Genomic DNA, 17,036 nt, shown 5'->3' on the forward strand with positions numbered 1-17,036 from the left:
TTTTTTCTTAGTACTACAAGCTTGTCTAATGGATTTTCACATGAAGATAGAAAATAACTCCATTGTTACTGTACTTCCACTTAAAGGAGGACATCAATTAGTCATTGTTTTGAGGTCCTTCTCTGCATTCCCTTTAAAATAGTAGACTGAATACAGTCTCCTGGAAAGACTTCTGTTAGCATTTTATAAAATTATATATAGCAGTAAGAGTCACTTAATAGCCCCTCTGAAAACTGACCAGGTCATAATCTTTATCCTTAATGTCACTTACCATTCAGATATTTCCTCTTGTTTTTCATGAAGAGATCTGGTAGTAAGGTACAAAAGATACTGATGCTCCTATTAATACAAATGTAAAGCGTAGACGAAGTAGAGAATCCGTTACTGAAGCTTCCAAATTCCTGCAGTGAATTTTTGTTTGAATTGCATACCAAAAAGGCAATTTTAAGAAGCACTATTACATGAAAGGGAGTAATTGTTTTCTGTTGATATTCACTATAAAAATGTCACATTGACTCATGTTTTTTCATACTCTATGTATGGAAGTTCTGTTGAAAAGAGGTATTTGCAGTTTCCTAGCTGTGAAGTGTCAGTTTGCATTCACATACAAATTAATTTTTACAATGAGTTTTCTCCATTTATAAATTTTTCTCTGTTTGCTACCTTTTTAAGACTCACTACCAGGTGAAAATACATATATAAATGTGAGAGAACTAAAATGCATTGTCCCTTTAAATCTGTCACTAATAGCTGCCCCTCTTTGATTTATGGTGTTGCATGATACCTGAATCTGTAATGATAGTGTGTGGTGTCTGCTGGAATTGCGCCAAGAGAATCCGATTATTATTTACTCTGCAATGGAATTATTCAGGCAGAACAATACAGAAATATTTTTACATCTGGTATTGCTGTAGTGGTGATTACTTTATATTTACAGTTACATAAAATGCGTTCTGCACTGTAAGTACTCAGTCCCAGCTGAAACACTTTGCTTGCACTGAAATACAAAAATATTTTTGAAAAACCCAAATCTTATTTCACACTCATCTTTCAAGTATGCATTGCTCATGAATTTTAGCTGAGGAAACGATATAATGCAAGATGGTAAGTTTTCATTTTACCTACCAAATTTTGGTGTAAGATTGTGAAAAGTATTTTGGCGCGCTTTGATGCTTTGGTTTTGGAGTTGATTTCCATTGTAAAGTTATAGCCAATGAGATAGTTTTCCATAGTTCTTCCAATGACGTATTTTGGATTGCAAAAAAGTAACCTCAGCTGATAAACTCTTTGGATGATGGAAAGAATTATGATAATACTTTCCAATAAGATACTAAAAGAACTATCTCTGTACAGGTACTGTGTAACTCTTGTCTCCCTCTCTTGTGACACAGAAAGAAATAAGGTGGGAATGATGGCCTACCTACAATAGTCTAATGGTTAGACTATTTCTGAGGATGTATGATAAAATATTCACTGAAGAAACTGGAGGGTTCATATCACTACAGTGTGTGTGTGTGTGTTAAATATCGCAAAGGAAGCTCAGGGTCTGATACTGCAGCATGTGATCATGAAAAACAGTGGAATTCTATTGACGATGATGGAGTTACAATACTATGAAACTTGAATGAAATCAGAATTAAGTAGCATTTACCCAATAAGAGCCTGTAGGAGAAAAGTTAGAAAAGAATGCTTGAGGTCTCAGATAAATAATCCAAACATCTAACATCATTAACACCTATAACCCAGCAAAGCATCAGATGTCCCACTGACTACAAAAGAACTAGACATTCTTCGATGAAACAGCGAAGAGTAACTTATTTCAGAGTTGCACAAAAATAGAAACCTCATACAGATTAAAAGCTGCCTTGTAAAAAATGCCTATTTAAACAGCTGTGGAAAAAAAAAAGTATTTGAATGTGAAGAACATAGTAAGTAGGCATAAAAGATATCTTGACAGAAATGGAAGTATTCCTGTGCTGCCAAAGTATGCATTTATAATTTAGGTCACAGAGGCAGAGGACTGCTGTCCCATGGACTAGGCACTGGGAGGAACACTTTATCACAGACTTTGCTGAAACTTTTGGGAGGAGATTTTAATCTATGTAGCTAACAACAACAAAAAAAAATACAAATACAATAGCCCAGATACAAATCACATCCATTTAATGATAAAAAGAGTAGAGCAACAATAGGAAGGCATGCTAAGCACATGAAAAACAACAAGGTGCTTGGTGACAGCCAGCATGGCTTCACTAAGGGGAAATCCTGCCTGACCAATTTGCTGGCCTTCTATGATGGGGCTACAGAACTGATGGACAGGGACAGAAGAGATTATGTCATCTACCTGCACTTGTGCAAAGTGTTCCATACTGTCCTGCATGACATCCTTATCTCTAAATTGGAGATACATCAATTTGATAGGTGGACCACTTGGTGGATAAAGAACTGGCTAGATGGGTGCACACAAGGAGTTGTGGTCAATGGCTCAATGTTCAGCTGGAGACCAGTAACAAGTGGTGTCCCTCAGGGATCGGTGTTGGGATCGGTCTTGTTCAACATCTTTGTCAGTGACATGGACAGTGGGATTGAGTGCACTCTCAGCAAGTTTGCCGATGACACCAAGCTGTGTGGTTCAGTTGATATGCTGCAGGGAAGGAATGCCACCCAGAGGGACCTCAACACAGTTGTGAGGTGGGCTGATGCCAACCTTATGAAGTTTAACCATGCCAAGTGCAAGGTCCTACACCTGGGTCGCAGCAATCCCAGGCACAGCTACAGCTTGGGCAGAGAAGAGATTCAGAGCAGCTCTGCAGAGAAGGACTTGGGGATGTTGGTTGATGAGAAACTGAACATGAGCAGGCAGTGTGCACTCGCAGCCCAGAAAGCCAACCATAACCTGCGCTGCATCAAAAAGAGTGTGACCAGGAGGTCAAAGGAGGTGATCCTACCCCTCTACTCTGCTCTCATGAGACCTCACTTGCAGTATTGTGTGCAATTCTGGTGTCCTCAACATAAAAAGGACATGGAAGTTTTGTAACAAGTCCAGAGGAGGGCCACGAGGATGATCAGGGAACTGGAGCACCTCCCGTATGAAGACAGGCTGAGAAAGTTGGGGCTGTTCAGCCTGGAGGAAGAGAAGGCTGCGTGGAGACCTCATAGCAGCTTTCCAGTACCTGAAGGGGGCGCTATAACGATGCTGGGGAGGGACACTTCATTAGGGACTGTAGTGACAGGACAAGGGGTAACTGGTTCAAACTTAAACAGGGCAAGTTTAGATTGGATATAAGGAAGAACTTCTTTACTGTAAGGGTGGTGAGGCACTGGAATCGGTTGCCCAAGGAAGTTGTGAATGCTCCATCCCTAGCAGTGTTCAAAGCCAGGTTGGACAGAGCCTTGGGTGACATGGTTTAGTGTGAGGTGTCCCTGCCCATGGCAGGGGGGTTGGAACTGGATGATCTTAAGGTCCTTTCCAACCCTAACTATTCTATGATTCTGTGACAAACATCATCACAGCAATAGCAGGCGTTCATGTTGACCACTTCAATATCTCTTTAGTGAGCTGCTGTAATACTGTGATGTCTACTCATACTCTGCTAATAATATAATTTGTGTCATATGCCTATGCCAAGTGGTTCTTTTCAGAGCTGGAATATTTGAGCCTGTGCCACCAGAGTTGTGCAGACTGTATGGCAACAGCTGGCCAATGCAGCTAATCATGGTTTATTGCTATGGAAAAGGTGGCCTGCTCCACCCTGTCTTACTGGCCGTTTCCCTTGAGCAGGCTTGAAGGGTCATCAGAAGCACTGGGAAACTGATGTAGTTCCTAGCGACACATAAACTCAGGAAAAAAAGTCCCAAACATTGAAACAGGAATGGCTCCATGTAGAATTAAGCAGTTACATCAGCTTGTGAGGGCCAGGGCTGCCAGAAGAGAGGTCTGAGGAGAACAGCGCACCGCACAGGTGGGAGCTAGGAGGTGACGGGGGGGGCGGGGAGAGGGGGGCGGGAAAAGGTCTTCCTCTGCCTCTTCTGTCCCGCCTGCCTGTACTCTGAGCACCAGGGCCAGCTGCGCACAGTGGATGTCGCACCGACAAGGTGCGCTGCAGCCAGAAGCCATCTCACATACAGCCCCTAGCAGGGGGCCTCGGTGTCACTCCTGTCCCTGCAGCTGCCAAGGCACTTCCACCCTCCTTCAGTTCCTGCCTGCCCTCTCCAGCCACGAAGAGTATACTCTGGTCAAGACTTCATCCAGCCCCGAGCTTAACCTACCACTTCTCAGCACAGATACCCGGAGACGAACAGCAGGCCACGGCGTCCTGCTTCGCGGACAAACGTCTCCCGCCCCGAGTGGTGGTTCTAGAAGAGCTGTGTGGCAAGGGAGAGCGGCGGGACAGACCCACTAACGCGGCCGAGCCTGGCGGGGCAGCCAGGCGAAGAGGAGCCGCGCTGGGAGTTGGCGGCCCTCACCGCGCCTGGGACGGGCGCCGAGACGCAGCGATACTGACATCACCGGGATGCCCGACTGAGGGAAGGATGGAAACGACCATTTCCACCCCGCAGCACGAAGGGGCAGCAACACCACCGCCAGCCCGCTGCTCCTCGGCCCGCCGTGGCCCCCCGCGCCCCGCCGCGACTGCGCGGGCCCGCCAGCAGCCGGGCAGCGCGCGCTCGTGCCGCCAGGGGGCGAGAAGCGCGGCAGTGGCCAGCACCTGCCGGCAGGTGTGAGTTAGAGCAGCGGGAAGGCGGCCGAGTTACGCTGCGTGCGGTGCTGCGCGTCCTGCGGCTCACATCACCCCTCCGCTGGCCTCAGCGGCATCGAGGAAGCCTTTGAAGAACAAAACAATATAAGAATAAAAGAATATTGCGCTCTGTCATAAATAAGTAATCAATAAAACCGCGTCATGCCGGTAGGTAAAAGGCAATACACTTTTCAAATTTCTCATAAATCAAGCAAACAGATAGGTTTCTTAAATGAATACGCTGTACCTCAGGCAGACTGGTTTCTAAAGTGAATACGCTGTACCTCAGGCAAACTGCTTTCACTTTAAAATAAATAACTTTTAGACTGTGATTTGTTAAAGCAGCACACACTTGATCAAACTGGTCAGATCATTTGAAGGAAATTGCAGCTACTGGATGCTATTCATTTAACAGTAGAGAACCAGCAGATACAATTTGTTTGCTGTTCAAAAAAAAAAACAAAACACCACCAAACAAAAAGCCGATTAGAATGGCACACTGGAAGGATAATTTGCTCCGCTTGCGCATACTGGCAACCTCTAAATTAACTGTAAGTACTCACAAACAAGACTGAGATGTATTTGAGTACTGTGAAAACATCTTCCCAGTGCAGAATGGCAACTGAAAAACGCTTACAAGATATTCCATTGCTCGAGATGGAATGCTGACTGAAAATCCTGCAATGTAGCCATACACAGTCTGCTCTTTCACTGTCACAGAACTACTGACTTCATCAGAAGCTGTTTGGAATCTGTCAGAACATCACAGAAAACTTAGCTCAAGCAGAAGAGGCAGAGGAGAGTGCTGATAAGTATCTTCAGGCATGTGGAAGGAAGAAATTAAAACCTGGGATAGATCAATGCGAAGAGTGATATGAAGACAATAAGAACAAACAGTGGTCCCCCGATCTTTGCTGGCTCTGAGCAAGAGCACCAGAGATGCAGGGTATCCAGTACCATAATCTGCTCTCTCTATCAACCCCCTTTTCAATTTACTGTGCTGGTAAGCAACGTTAAAATGTCCCACAGGCAATAGGTTGCTCTGAGCCATGTGCTGGATACTACCTGGATAGAGGAATATGAGATTATTAATGCTACAGGAGAGGTTTACCAGGAAGTATCTGTCTAGGATTAGGTGACAGCATGGATAGTATTCATGGATAATAATTATCTGTATGAGCAATAATAGGGTCTGTCATTTACTGATAATTCTCACTAGGATAAAATATTTATGAAGACTCTTCCATTTTTTTTTTTTTTTCAAAATAAAAGCCAACCATGATGGAGTTGAGGGTTGGAAAGAAATTTCCTTGTAGGTTTGTTATGTAATTTTTTCATAATGGGGCTCTTCTGAGTTCCACCAAGTCACAAAGCAAATGGGTAAAGCAGTGTGTAATGGCTCTCTGCCGATGCCAGGTTCAGGACTAGATGGCTCATCCATTAAAAATCTGGAGATACTGGAGATTTAAAATCCAATTATGTCAATGGGAGTGGCACACATGGATTAAGTTTATGGTCCCTGGGGTGTCTTTTCTTATTAAAAACGCAAATTTAAATGACAGTTCTGCATTTCTGGAATACACTGTGTTTGTGACTTCTACACTGAGCATATCAAAGGGTTAAGAAGTTGAGTCACACCTCATCTACTGGGGAATGCTACAGCATTGTGTGAGGTATGCAGTCTTTAGTAGAAACACATGCCCTCAGTTTGGGTGTGGATTTTGATACAGTTCACCCAAAGGCTGCAAACTCACCGACCCATTTGGACCCTTTCTTCAGACATGATGCCTGAAGATGGTTTCTGCAAACTTGAAGTCCTGTACCAGGGTTCTGGGCACAATGTCCACTGAATGTCTCTTGTGACCTGTACCATGCACCCATCCTCACCCTTTTGAGCCCCAGCTTTGGAAGAAAATTGTGGTATGTTGAGGACTGATTTCATGAAGAAATACCCGCTTCCCTCCTTTTGTTACATTTTACATAAGATTTTCTAATTCAATCTTTAGAAATCTTCATTGGATTTAAAAATAATGTATTCATGTGGGACCACAAGGTATACAAAAAAATACATAGGTATACCAACACACACGTGGAGAAAAAGAGATGTGATTCTTCATATAGAAGATGCTTCAAATGAAATATTATTAATACCTAGACTTGTGCAATTTTAACCAAAACTCATGTATTAATTTACTGGAATAAAGAAACATAATTATAAAAAAGATTCAAAGTTGTACTAGCTGATTTTATACACTATTATACACTAATTAATATACTAATTAATACAGTATAGACCTAAGTGGAAATCATGACTTTTTTTATGCTCTAAAAACTCTTTGAACGTGTTATTTTCCTATTTTATTCTCCATTTTAAATTTCCTCCTAGTCTTTATATATTTCACATTGTCAGTACACACGGAGAGTTTTAGCAAAGCGCTGGTGGATTTCGAAGCAGGTGGCAACAGGTGCTGGGAAGGACATAGCGTTCCACGCTGTTAGATGGAGAACAATATGCCCCTCTAGCTGCTAGAGACGCTAGTTCCAGTTTTCCAGCACATTCTGCAACATTCCCAGATACAAACGGTTTCATATGGAGGTGGGCAAAGGAAGGACAGGTGTGGGAATTCTGCGAGGCCTTTGTGAATCCGCAGAAACTGGAAGCTGCCTCCATCAATACATCCCGTCAGACTGCGTGCGCGCCATTTCGGGGGCTACGGGAGGCAAGTTATCTTTCCCGTATGCCATCCTAATCAGGTTTTGTTTGCTGTGTTTGTTTTTTTTTCTGAACGACAAACACGGACAGCTCTTCTGGGACCAGAACAAGAGGCGGCCGCGATCAGGGTCGGCTGAACAGCGCCTGCAGCACAATCGGAGTACAACCGGCGCCACGCGAGTCGGTGCCTCTCGGGCAGCCCCTGACGCTTCCCGCCGCTCCTGCGGCCAGCGCCTTCGCTTCCCCGGCGTGCGGCAGCGCCCCTCGTGCAGGGCGTCGGGGATGCGGCATGAAACCGCGGAGAAGGGACTTCTCCCTCCTGGTCCCTTCTCTCCGTCCCTGCCTACCCAAGCCAAGTCGCTAGGACTGGCACGGAATAAAAACGCGTTCCGGCGCCTGAAACCGAGTGAGGAGAACGCCCACAAGGGCGCTTGGGAAGTCGCTGCCCCGCAGCTCGAGCCGGACGCTGCAACCTTCCTCGCGGCCATTTAGTATGAGAAGCCAACGGGTCTCTACTTCCAGCCCCTCCTTCCAACCCCCCCCCCGCCCTCCACCCGCGCTCCGCACCGGGAGGGTGAGGGCGGCTCTAGGCTGCTGGGAGGCCCAGCTCCCCTCGCCGCTTCGCCTCCTCCCCCCCCCACCCCGTCAGCGTGCGGGGGCAGAGCGGGCGAGGCGGTGGGAGAGGCGGTCCGCCATGTTCCTGCCTCACCACGCCCGCTGAGCTGAGCCCTTCAAAAGCCGGGAGCGCCGGGCCTGTGTCTGAGCGCTGCCTTCGTCCCGGGCGGGCCTCCGGGACTCTTCGTAGCTCACGGCATTACTGGCAGGGAAGAAGCGAGCCACGGCAACTCTCTGGCAGCTCCCCAGCAGCAGCTCTCCCAGCCACAGGGCGAAGCGCCCGCCCCGCCGCCGCGCCGGGAAGGAGCGTCAGCTGTGAGGAAGCGCTTCCCAGCGGGCAGCGGCGGGCTCGCAAAGCCGGCGGGAGCTGTGCTCCCGCCCTGGGGCACAGGGAGCGGCAGGGAGATGCGTGTGCGGGTCAGGGGTGGGATCGACGGGGCATAGCGTTTGCACGGGGGTGGGGTGGTCTCGTCGGACGGCAGTGGGGGTGTCGACTGCCAGGGAACGCGCAGGGAGAGCGGCGGCTGCAGGCGGCGGGGGAAGGGGAACCGGAGAGCGAGGGGTGGCGGTGGCGGGCGGCTCGGCTCGGTATCGCTGCTGCCTCCGCGGTGCATGTTTCCATGTTTTGTGCATGATTTAGAGGAGAGGAGGAGTTGGCAGCGGCGGGTGTCAGCGGTAGGGAGCGGGGATCCGCGCCGCCAGCGGCCCTACCTCTTCGCCGCTGTGTAGTACCGAGGCAGCTGCCTACCGCTTACCCTGAGGCGCCGGGCGGGACTCCCGGGCAAAGAGCGCCTGTGCCCCCAGGGCCGGTGCGGCGGCGGGGTGCGTGTGTGAGAGCGTGCGTGCGATTTTAGGGGGGTGGGGGTTGTGTCTGAACCAGTTAGGAAGAATGACTCTGGAGTCCATCATGGCGTGCTGCCTGAGTGAGGAAGCCAAGGAAGCCCGGCGGATCAACGACGAGATCGAGAGACAGCTGCGTCGGGACAAGCGGGACGCCCGCCGGGAGCTGAAGCTACTGCTGCTGGGTGAGTATGGGCTGCCGTCACCCGGATCAGCCCGGCCCGGCCGCCTCGGCTCGGCCAGGGCCGCCGCTGGCAGGCACGCCCCGGGTGTCGCTGGGGCTGCAGTCCCGGCATCGCCGCCGCCGCCCCGGGCTCCCTGCAGCCGGCACGTTCCGTGGCGGGGCCGGGGCTGCGGCGGGTCTGGCTGGGCAGCCCTGGGCGCTCGGCGCCTTCGCCGCGGGGACCCGCAGGCCGTGGCCCCGCCACGGCGGGGCGTGTGTGCCCGGCGGCGGGGCGAGCGGTTGCGGCCGGGGGACTTCGTGTGCGCTGGAAACGGCCTTCCAAAATGGAGTGGGGAGGGATGGCGGGTGAATGGGGGAGAGCGGGGGGGGGGGGGGAAATCTTAGATGTTGTTGTTTGGAGGAGCCGTGGCAGGGATGCGGGTTAGCGAAGGGAGTCGTAGGAGAGTCGCTGTACAGATCGATGGTGGCGGGTTTAGTATGTGCATTGTTCTGTGAACCCCGGGAAGGTTGTTGGGTCGCTGGTCCTATTTTTTTTTATTGTGATTTTCATTTAATGAGGTAAACTGGGATAAGAGGCTTACGTTCAGATTGTAGAAAGAGTAGAGAACTGCAAAGCCCCAGATGCGCACACGAAGCCGAGGAGTAACCTGAAGTATGCCTGAGAGTGACAGGATCTTTAATACCTTCAGAATCCACCCGTTGGTCAGGAAATAAAATCTATTGTATCATTTCTCTTTATTTAAAACACAGGTTGTTATTTTAGAGCTGCAAGTATGCCGAGGCAGTGTTTATTTAACAAAAATTTGGCTTATGTTAAAGTAAGCCTTTTGAATTAAAATACGCCTGCCTGCATCCACTTTGCTGTACTATGCCGTACAGCTGCCGTGGCAATACAGCTTCTGTTGGGGACTTGCAGGCCTTGAAATTTGCCTGCACCACTGTCTGGTGTGTGGATGAGTGGGGATGTTCCAAGTGGATGCGGGATGTTTATGCTGAAGATTTTTGTCTTGGGTTATGTATATGAAAGTCGTGATTTATAGGGAGGGGGAGTAAACTGCCTTTTCAGTGAGGTAAGGAGAGTTGAAAGGAAAAGTCAGAGTACATTTTGGTGCTTCCGTATAAATATGCTGTTTCTTGCAGCTTGTCTTCTGTATGCGGAGAAAGGTGTTGGGATCCTTAACTGGTGTAGGCAGCAAGTGGTGGAGACAGTAATAACGTTCTCTCTCATTTTGGCTGGGTTTTCATTTGTGGAAGTGCATGTTGTGACTGTTTTGGGATTCACAAAGAAGATAAAATAGGAGATAGCTTGCTTGTCTTTGCTTCATTTTATGAATTTTTAAGTATAATTACCTAATGATACACATTTGCTTCAGGAGAGGTAGTTGGCATATTTGACTTGTTAACTTGGGTCCAAATTGTTTCTGTATTTTCCTGATTTTTTTCCTTGCAGTAGTGCTAGAGGCTTCTCCCAATTTTTCAAAAATGCATGAAATTTACTGAATCAGATCAATATATATTAACCAGAGAGAGAATTTGGAGATCCCCTTATGCACTCAGTAATGCAGAGCTTTGCAAGGACCTCTCGCCTGTAATGTGAGGTGTAGTCATAGGTTGTGGTAGATTGGGGTCCGGCTGTAGCATGCAAGTGGCATGCAAATGGCATGTAGTGACTTGAGGGAGAACAGGGGAGAAGCCAACCTGCAGAAAGTGTTGGGAAGAACTCTTGAGTGCCTGTATGAAAAGTTTTTGCATTCATTATCAGTTCAAACCAAGAGTTCTGACACGCTTGTGAGGGCATAAGAATAGTGTGCTAGAGACCAAGTGGGGTGAATGTTTGGGTGCTCATAATTAACTGTGTGTCTGTGCAGTGCAGAAACTGTTACTGTGCACACACTTTTGGTCCTTTGCTTTGTCAGACTCTGTCATTGGTCTGAAAGTGTGTGTGCATGTGCAGCTGTTTGGATTAACACTTGATGATCTCATCTTGTAAAATGCAGTATAGTGGTGAGCTACTGTTGGAGTCATGGGATTGGGTAGAGATTGAAGTTTCAATTTATAAACAAATTTTGAGGAAAACTTTTTGTATTAGTGGGTTTATTTTAAGTATCTGTCAGCGTTTTCTTTTTTTTTTTTCAGTCACTCTCGCTGCTGCCCCAGCATAGGCAGTTGCTTGACAGTTAAGTTTGTCTTGTTTGTGTGGATCATTCACATGGTTATGAGACAGAACCATTTTAAAATATGCAAGTAGTCATTAGAAACAGTGAGGCTGGTAGCATGAAAATATCCTGAAATTGTTTGAAGTTGTTTTTTTTTTAATTTTTTAAATCAAATAGGCCTCTACTGTCCCATGTTTCCACCTCAAACTTAAATTACTGGTGTTACTTAATTTTACTGTATGTAAGTGTAGGTGAACGTGGTTTTAGTTTGTGGGTTTGTTTGTGGTTTTGTTTTTTTTTCCTCCCTGAAGTGCCAGCTTCTCACTCCCACTTCGTAAAAGTATTGTAGGACTTAAAAGCCTAAGTGGGTTAAAGGCTTTTGACTATGACACTGAGGCTCATAAAAAAAGTACTAGTACAGTTTAAGCTGAGCTATGTTAATTGAACCATGCATGTTCTTGTTGCAAGTACAGAGTAAAAGGTAATAACTCAAAGTTTTAAGGCACAAAGAAGCTTTTCTGTGCCAGATTGTTTTCTTATATTTGTTTAGAAATTAGATGTGTGTGCATACAAATGCACAAATGTAGCAAATACAAAAGAAAAAAAGTGCATCATGAGGTTTTTTTTCTTCCTTAACCTGTGGAAGATAGAGTGCTTTCTTGCTAAGTGGGTTAGTTTTCTCCTGTAACTATGAGACACACCCTGCTTGGTGCACCCTAATTTTGTATTAATGTTGATTTTTTACTTTTCATGGGATGAGATTGTTCAAAATGTGAGGTCATTTATGGAAAACTTTTCTACTGCATGCAAAGATTATTTTTAAGTATTAAAGTAGACTTTCTCTATGATTAAACATTAAAATGCCACTTTTAGGTAGTTTTTGTACATCATTGCTTAATTTTTTGGAACAGATTACAGCAGGACAAAGTATTTTTTTAACTATTGTAAGTCTACAAAGCTAGACTCCAGCAATATGCACTGAAGCATATTACATAGTAGTAGTTTGGCTAGCACAACTTGGCTGTAATGTTTTAAGGTGCTCTGAAACAAGTGCAGTCTTTCACTGAATTTGGTTTTAATCTCATGTGTTTGCCAAACTCTTATGGATTTCGTTATGGCTGAACAATTTGTAAAAACCCTATGATTGTTCTCCAGAGTTTATGGTTGTTAATATCCACCCATTGTTTGCTGTTAGCTGTAAAAACACTTGCATTGTTTTTAAACTGGGAAAAGAAAAAAAGTGTTTTAATGATTTATATTGGTATATGCCAAACAAAATGTACAGTGTTCTGCATGCTTGCATGCATTTTAGGCATATATGTACATGTTTATTGTTAAGTAGCAAGAGCCATGTCCTCTAGTTCTTACCATATGTCGTTTTGCTTGTCGTTCATGGAAATTTTGTATGGTCTTAGGAAGCAGCATTTAAGCCTGTATGAAAGATTGTAGCCATAAACCTTCAATCCTGGATACCCTCTGCTTTGAGGCTGTATGTGTTCGTATTACGCATCTTCTCAGTGGGAAATTCCTTGAGTATTTAAGAAGATAATGTGGCAGTGTCATGCTGGCTGTGCCTGTGCATGTATATACCTTGGCCAAATGGAGTACTGGAGGTGTGTGACAGTATTTGCTGTTTTATGGTATATGTGCTACCGTGGTGTCATGTGCAAAACTTTTTTTTTTTAAGGGGTGGGTGTTTTTTATGTTTGAGATAGCAGATGTGTCAGTAAAGAGAGTTGCCCAAGTGTCCTTTTTTTAACTCTCTGCATTACCAAAGGAAACAGGTGGAGGGTAAGCCATTTGAATTAGCATGAATAGGAACCAGTCTTACATGGAAAGATGCCCTTGAACGTAAGGGAGATGTCCAGCAAGCATGCAAGATATGTATGTGTTTCTTACACCTGTATCAGTTGAATTGAAGATTTAGATACAAAACCTGGTGAATTAGCAAAGACTTAAGATTTTCTGTAGATAAGTTGAAAAGGAAGTGGGTCCTTTAAGCCAACAATGGAATACACTGGTTTTATGTAATGTTTTCTTCAGATGGAGAATCAAAAAAGGCTACCTTATTTTTCTGGTAACTTGTATCAGTCGTTCCTACTCACACTGAATACTTCAGTATAATTTTAGGTAGTTAGGACAGTACGTAACTAAAATGAACAAATAGTTAACATACATCTTGATAGGTAAATACATCTTATTTAGAAGAAGCTGTTTCTAAGGAAATATAATTTTCTGGGTTAAGAGCACCTTGGTACATTCTCACACAGACATGTCTGTAAAACTATCTTTTAAAATCATCATCTGGACATTGGTGTGATAACATATGAAGAACATCTATTTAAGAACATATTTAAGGGGTTATTAAAGGGATATTTTGTTTGCAGCCATTAAAAATGTGTTGTTGCTCTTTCAGCTTTACATTTTTAAAAGTGGTGTGCACCCACAGAAAGTAACAGGAGCTAGCTGAGGGCCTGAATAATCAAGGAATTGTAACCAATTTAATTTTATTCATATGTCTAAGAGCCAGGTGACCTCAAATTTGTATCTTACATTGATAAACAATATTGAGTTAGTGCAGGAAGGAAAAGTATATGCTGTGCAGAAGACTCTCTTGAGAATGGACATTTGAGTGCATCCTGAAAGTTAAGGAGTAATTCTGCTTCTTTAGCTGCTTCAAATTATTTTTGTTGGTGTTCATAGGGGGGAGCATTTCCTTGGAAATAATATGATGACCTCTGCAAAATTAATCCCAGGAAGCTGTGAAACAGCATTAGAAGGTAGATGTGTGATTAATGGTAATTAGCTTTGTTGCAGTAATAGAATGCTGTAAACACACCAATGTGTTTCTTTGCACTACTGAATGATACAAGACTTGGGGAAAAATCCGTTCTTGCGGTTGAATGCTACTATGTATGCGCAGCTGTTAATAAAATTATGGCAGTTTTTCAGCATTCACCTTTTGTTTAATTACAAAACCTCTGTCAAGAAAGATGAGGAAAGCAGTAGAAAACCAAGGAGGAATTAGATTGTAGTAAGTATTAGGAAGCCATATATGCAGTGGTTTTTAGTATCAAAAAAGGAAACATGCAGCGGACTTTAGTTATTGTTAACTTTGTGTAAAGAAGTTAGATGCATTAACACTGGAAGGCATGAGTTTAAGAGACAACCACAGGTTTAGAAATTGAAAGTTTTGAAAGTTACTGGGAGAGTTCCAGGAACAGCACAAATGTGGGTTTGTTTTTTTTTTTTGGTTATTTTGTTTTGTTTTTTTTTTTTTAAGCTAAATTGAAGATTAAATCTTAAATGTTCTGGAAGCATGTTGTTCCCCAAATAACTAATATTGATACAGAGACTAAACTGAAGTGTGATTGCAGACAGATCTTTGTCCTTCGTAGATTTTCAAAGGACAAATGGCATGGAATAATCAAACTACTTAATTTGTACACTATGCTGTGTTTAATAGCACTGTAGTGTTTTATCCCAGAACCCTGTGTCAGGTGCAGTAGCCCACAGAAAAGTTTTATTTCCTTCTGCATTTGAGAAGGTGGTGTGGGTAGTCCACAAACAAAAAAAAAAAATAAGCCCCATGAAACAAGTTTCCTCCTTTGACGGTCCGTGCAAGCAAAGTCATCCAGCCAAAGCACTGGTATGAATGATATGGCTTAGATGAGCCCCATTGCGTCGGTGCAGCTAGACTTTCTCCGAAGAGGAGGTGGTGTTGCAGTATGTGCATAGTTTGAATAAAGCGAAATTGATGAAAGCGGAAACCCCTAGTGATTCAGTAAATTAAAGATAGAGGCTGTTATCACTGTAGCCTCGGCACAGCTGAGCTGTGTATCAACACTGCAGAGCTGTGTTATTTGTAAATTACATTGACCTGCTCTGTGTGTGGAAAAAGCATCTATTAAGAATGGGACTACATAGTTTTGTCTAGTGTCTGGGTCTGGGTCTGGTTTGATCTCAGAGCAAACAGATGTATTAGATGTCTACCCAAGGTCCTGTCCTCATAGATAATCTATGCCTTTTGTTTTGTGTCTGTGAGAATGCCATGTGGTCCTTGTCGAAACAGTTTGGGACTCAGCCCCAGCTATCAAAAGTCTGGTTTTGGTTTCCCTAAGGGAAGTTGTGGAAAGGGCAGTTAACATTTGAAATACGTTATATTCTACCAATTCCCAATCGTATCTTCTGTGAAGAGATCAGTGCAGCTAGGTCCTTAATTTTTTGTGAAGTTAACTGAAAATACAGCTCTCATCTTGGAAGTATCAAATGTGGGTACGGTTCTTTTTTCAGATGAGGTTGGCCACCTTCAAATTAAATCCAAGGCAAGAGATCAGGTTTACTTTACTGTTCCATAGGAATGTGGTACGAGTGTTTGAGATGGAAACCCAACCTGTTAGAGAGTCATTCTGTAAGCAGGAATTGAGAGTTTAGAAATTACTGATTTAGTTGTGATATACCCATGAAATCAACCAAAAGAAAATCCCCTCTTGGTATAGTTTCATAAGCTGAGTTCCATGTAATGAACATTTTGGGTATGTTCTGAAATTCTCCATTAGAAAAAAATATTTTGTATGTCACAGTATTTGCTCTTTTGGCACAGAATATGCATTAACTGACTAGTCTTGTGGTATGCTTGTCACTGTACCCGAGTTACATGCTCACTAGGTGCTAGCATCCTGCTTCTTGGTCCTTGGCTTGGTTCATTGCTCCACCAGCTGCAAACTCAAACAAGGTAATCTTTGGGAAGAATCTTTGTGTTGAGTGAGAACATTCTGTAAGTTAAGGAAAGTTGCTTTATTCTCCTTGTTCTATAAATCCATTACAGGAGAGATTTTAACTCTGTAAATCTTCAATGTTAATTATTGTTCTCAGAGAATGCTGGGATAGAATGCAGAAGGCTATTCCAGCCCAGAATACTGGGTGAACAGAGTGAGCCAGAAAGTCAAACAGAAGGTGTCTGTAGCAGCAATTGCTAACTTAGAAGGCCAGAAAAACTCAAAGAAGTTAGAAAAGATGCCATTATTCATTGTGCTTTTAGGAACTGATGACGCTTAGAAAGCTGAGGATCAAGTATGGAACATTTATTTTACTCTGATTCTGGAGTTACTAAACACTATATGTGCCACTTTGTTTCATACACCAGAGCAGTAAAAGCAATGGATATTAAATGCTGAAAGCTGAAGGCATAGTTCATATATCTTCAGGTTCTTATATAGCCATCCAAGTACTTCAGTAATTTGATGTTTGCCCTTTTGGAGTGTGTCACTTAGATGCTGTTGAAATCAACATTTATGTTGATAGTGAAAACCTTTCAAAGGTTGTTTGCAAAAAGGAACACCTGGAAAAGAAAAAAACTGCCAAACCCTAAACAAACAAACAAAAACCAAAATAAAATAAAAAAATAAAAAAAGAACAACACAAAAACTAAGCCCAAAAAAACTGAGAAAATCAAACCCACCCAAAAATAAAACCAAAAGCCAAACAAAATAATACTCCCTTGTTGCAAGTGTAGTTTGCTTGAACTCAGTTGATCTTTTAGGAGAGAAAATGATGATTCTTACAGTACTCTACTTCCTTTTTGTTTGTTTATTTGTAAAAAGAGGTAATAATAGCCTGGAAACTGAGACACTGTGCTGGGGGGAAGAAGGCCCAAAGAGTAAAATACATGATCTTAACACATATATTTTAATAGCTCTGGTTAAATTCTCTCTTCTGGTCCTTTTCATTCCAAGTTTGTGTGTTGATGGTACCTGACTTAGAAGTATTCTTAAAAAGGCTGTCAATCT

General features: G+C 43.9%; 1 protein-coding gene across 1 annotated transcript in view; it reads left to right on the forward strand.

Annotated features, from left to right (window-relative positions):
* The first annotated feature begins 8,252 nt into the window (after positions 1-8,252).
* LOC134175232 (guanine nucleotide-binding protein G(q) subunit alpha) overlaps positions 8,253-17,036 on the forward strand; it is a 118,349-nt gene continuing 109,565 nt past the window's right edge. Inside the window, exon 1 of the mRNA XM_062640910.1 lies at positions 8,253-9,092. Coding sequence (XP_062496894.1) covers positions 8,957-9,092 — 136 coding nt within the window. The 5' untranslated portion in view covers positions 8,253-8,956. The remainder of the gene's footprint in view (positions 9,093-17,036) is intronic.

Source organism: Pezoporus occidentalis, unplaced genomic scaffold (genome assembly GCF_034315485.1).
Source record: "Pezoporus occidentalis ecotype Australia unplaced genomic scaffold, CSIRO_AGI_Poc_V1 ctg117, whole genome shotgun sequence".
NCBI classification, from domain to species: Eukaryota; Metazoa; Chordata; class Aves; order Psittaciformes; family Psittacidae; genus Pezoporus; species Pezoporus occidentalis.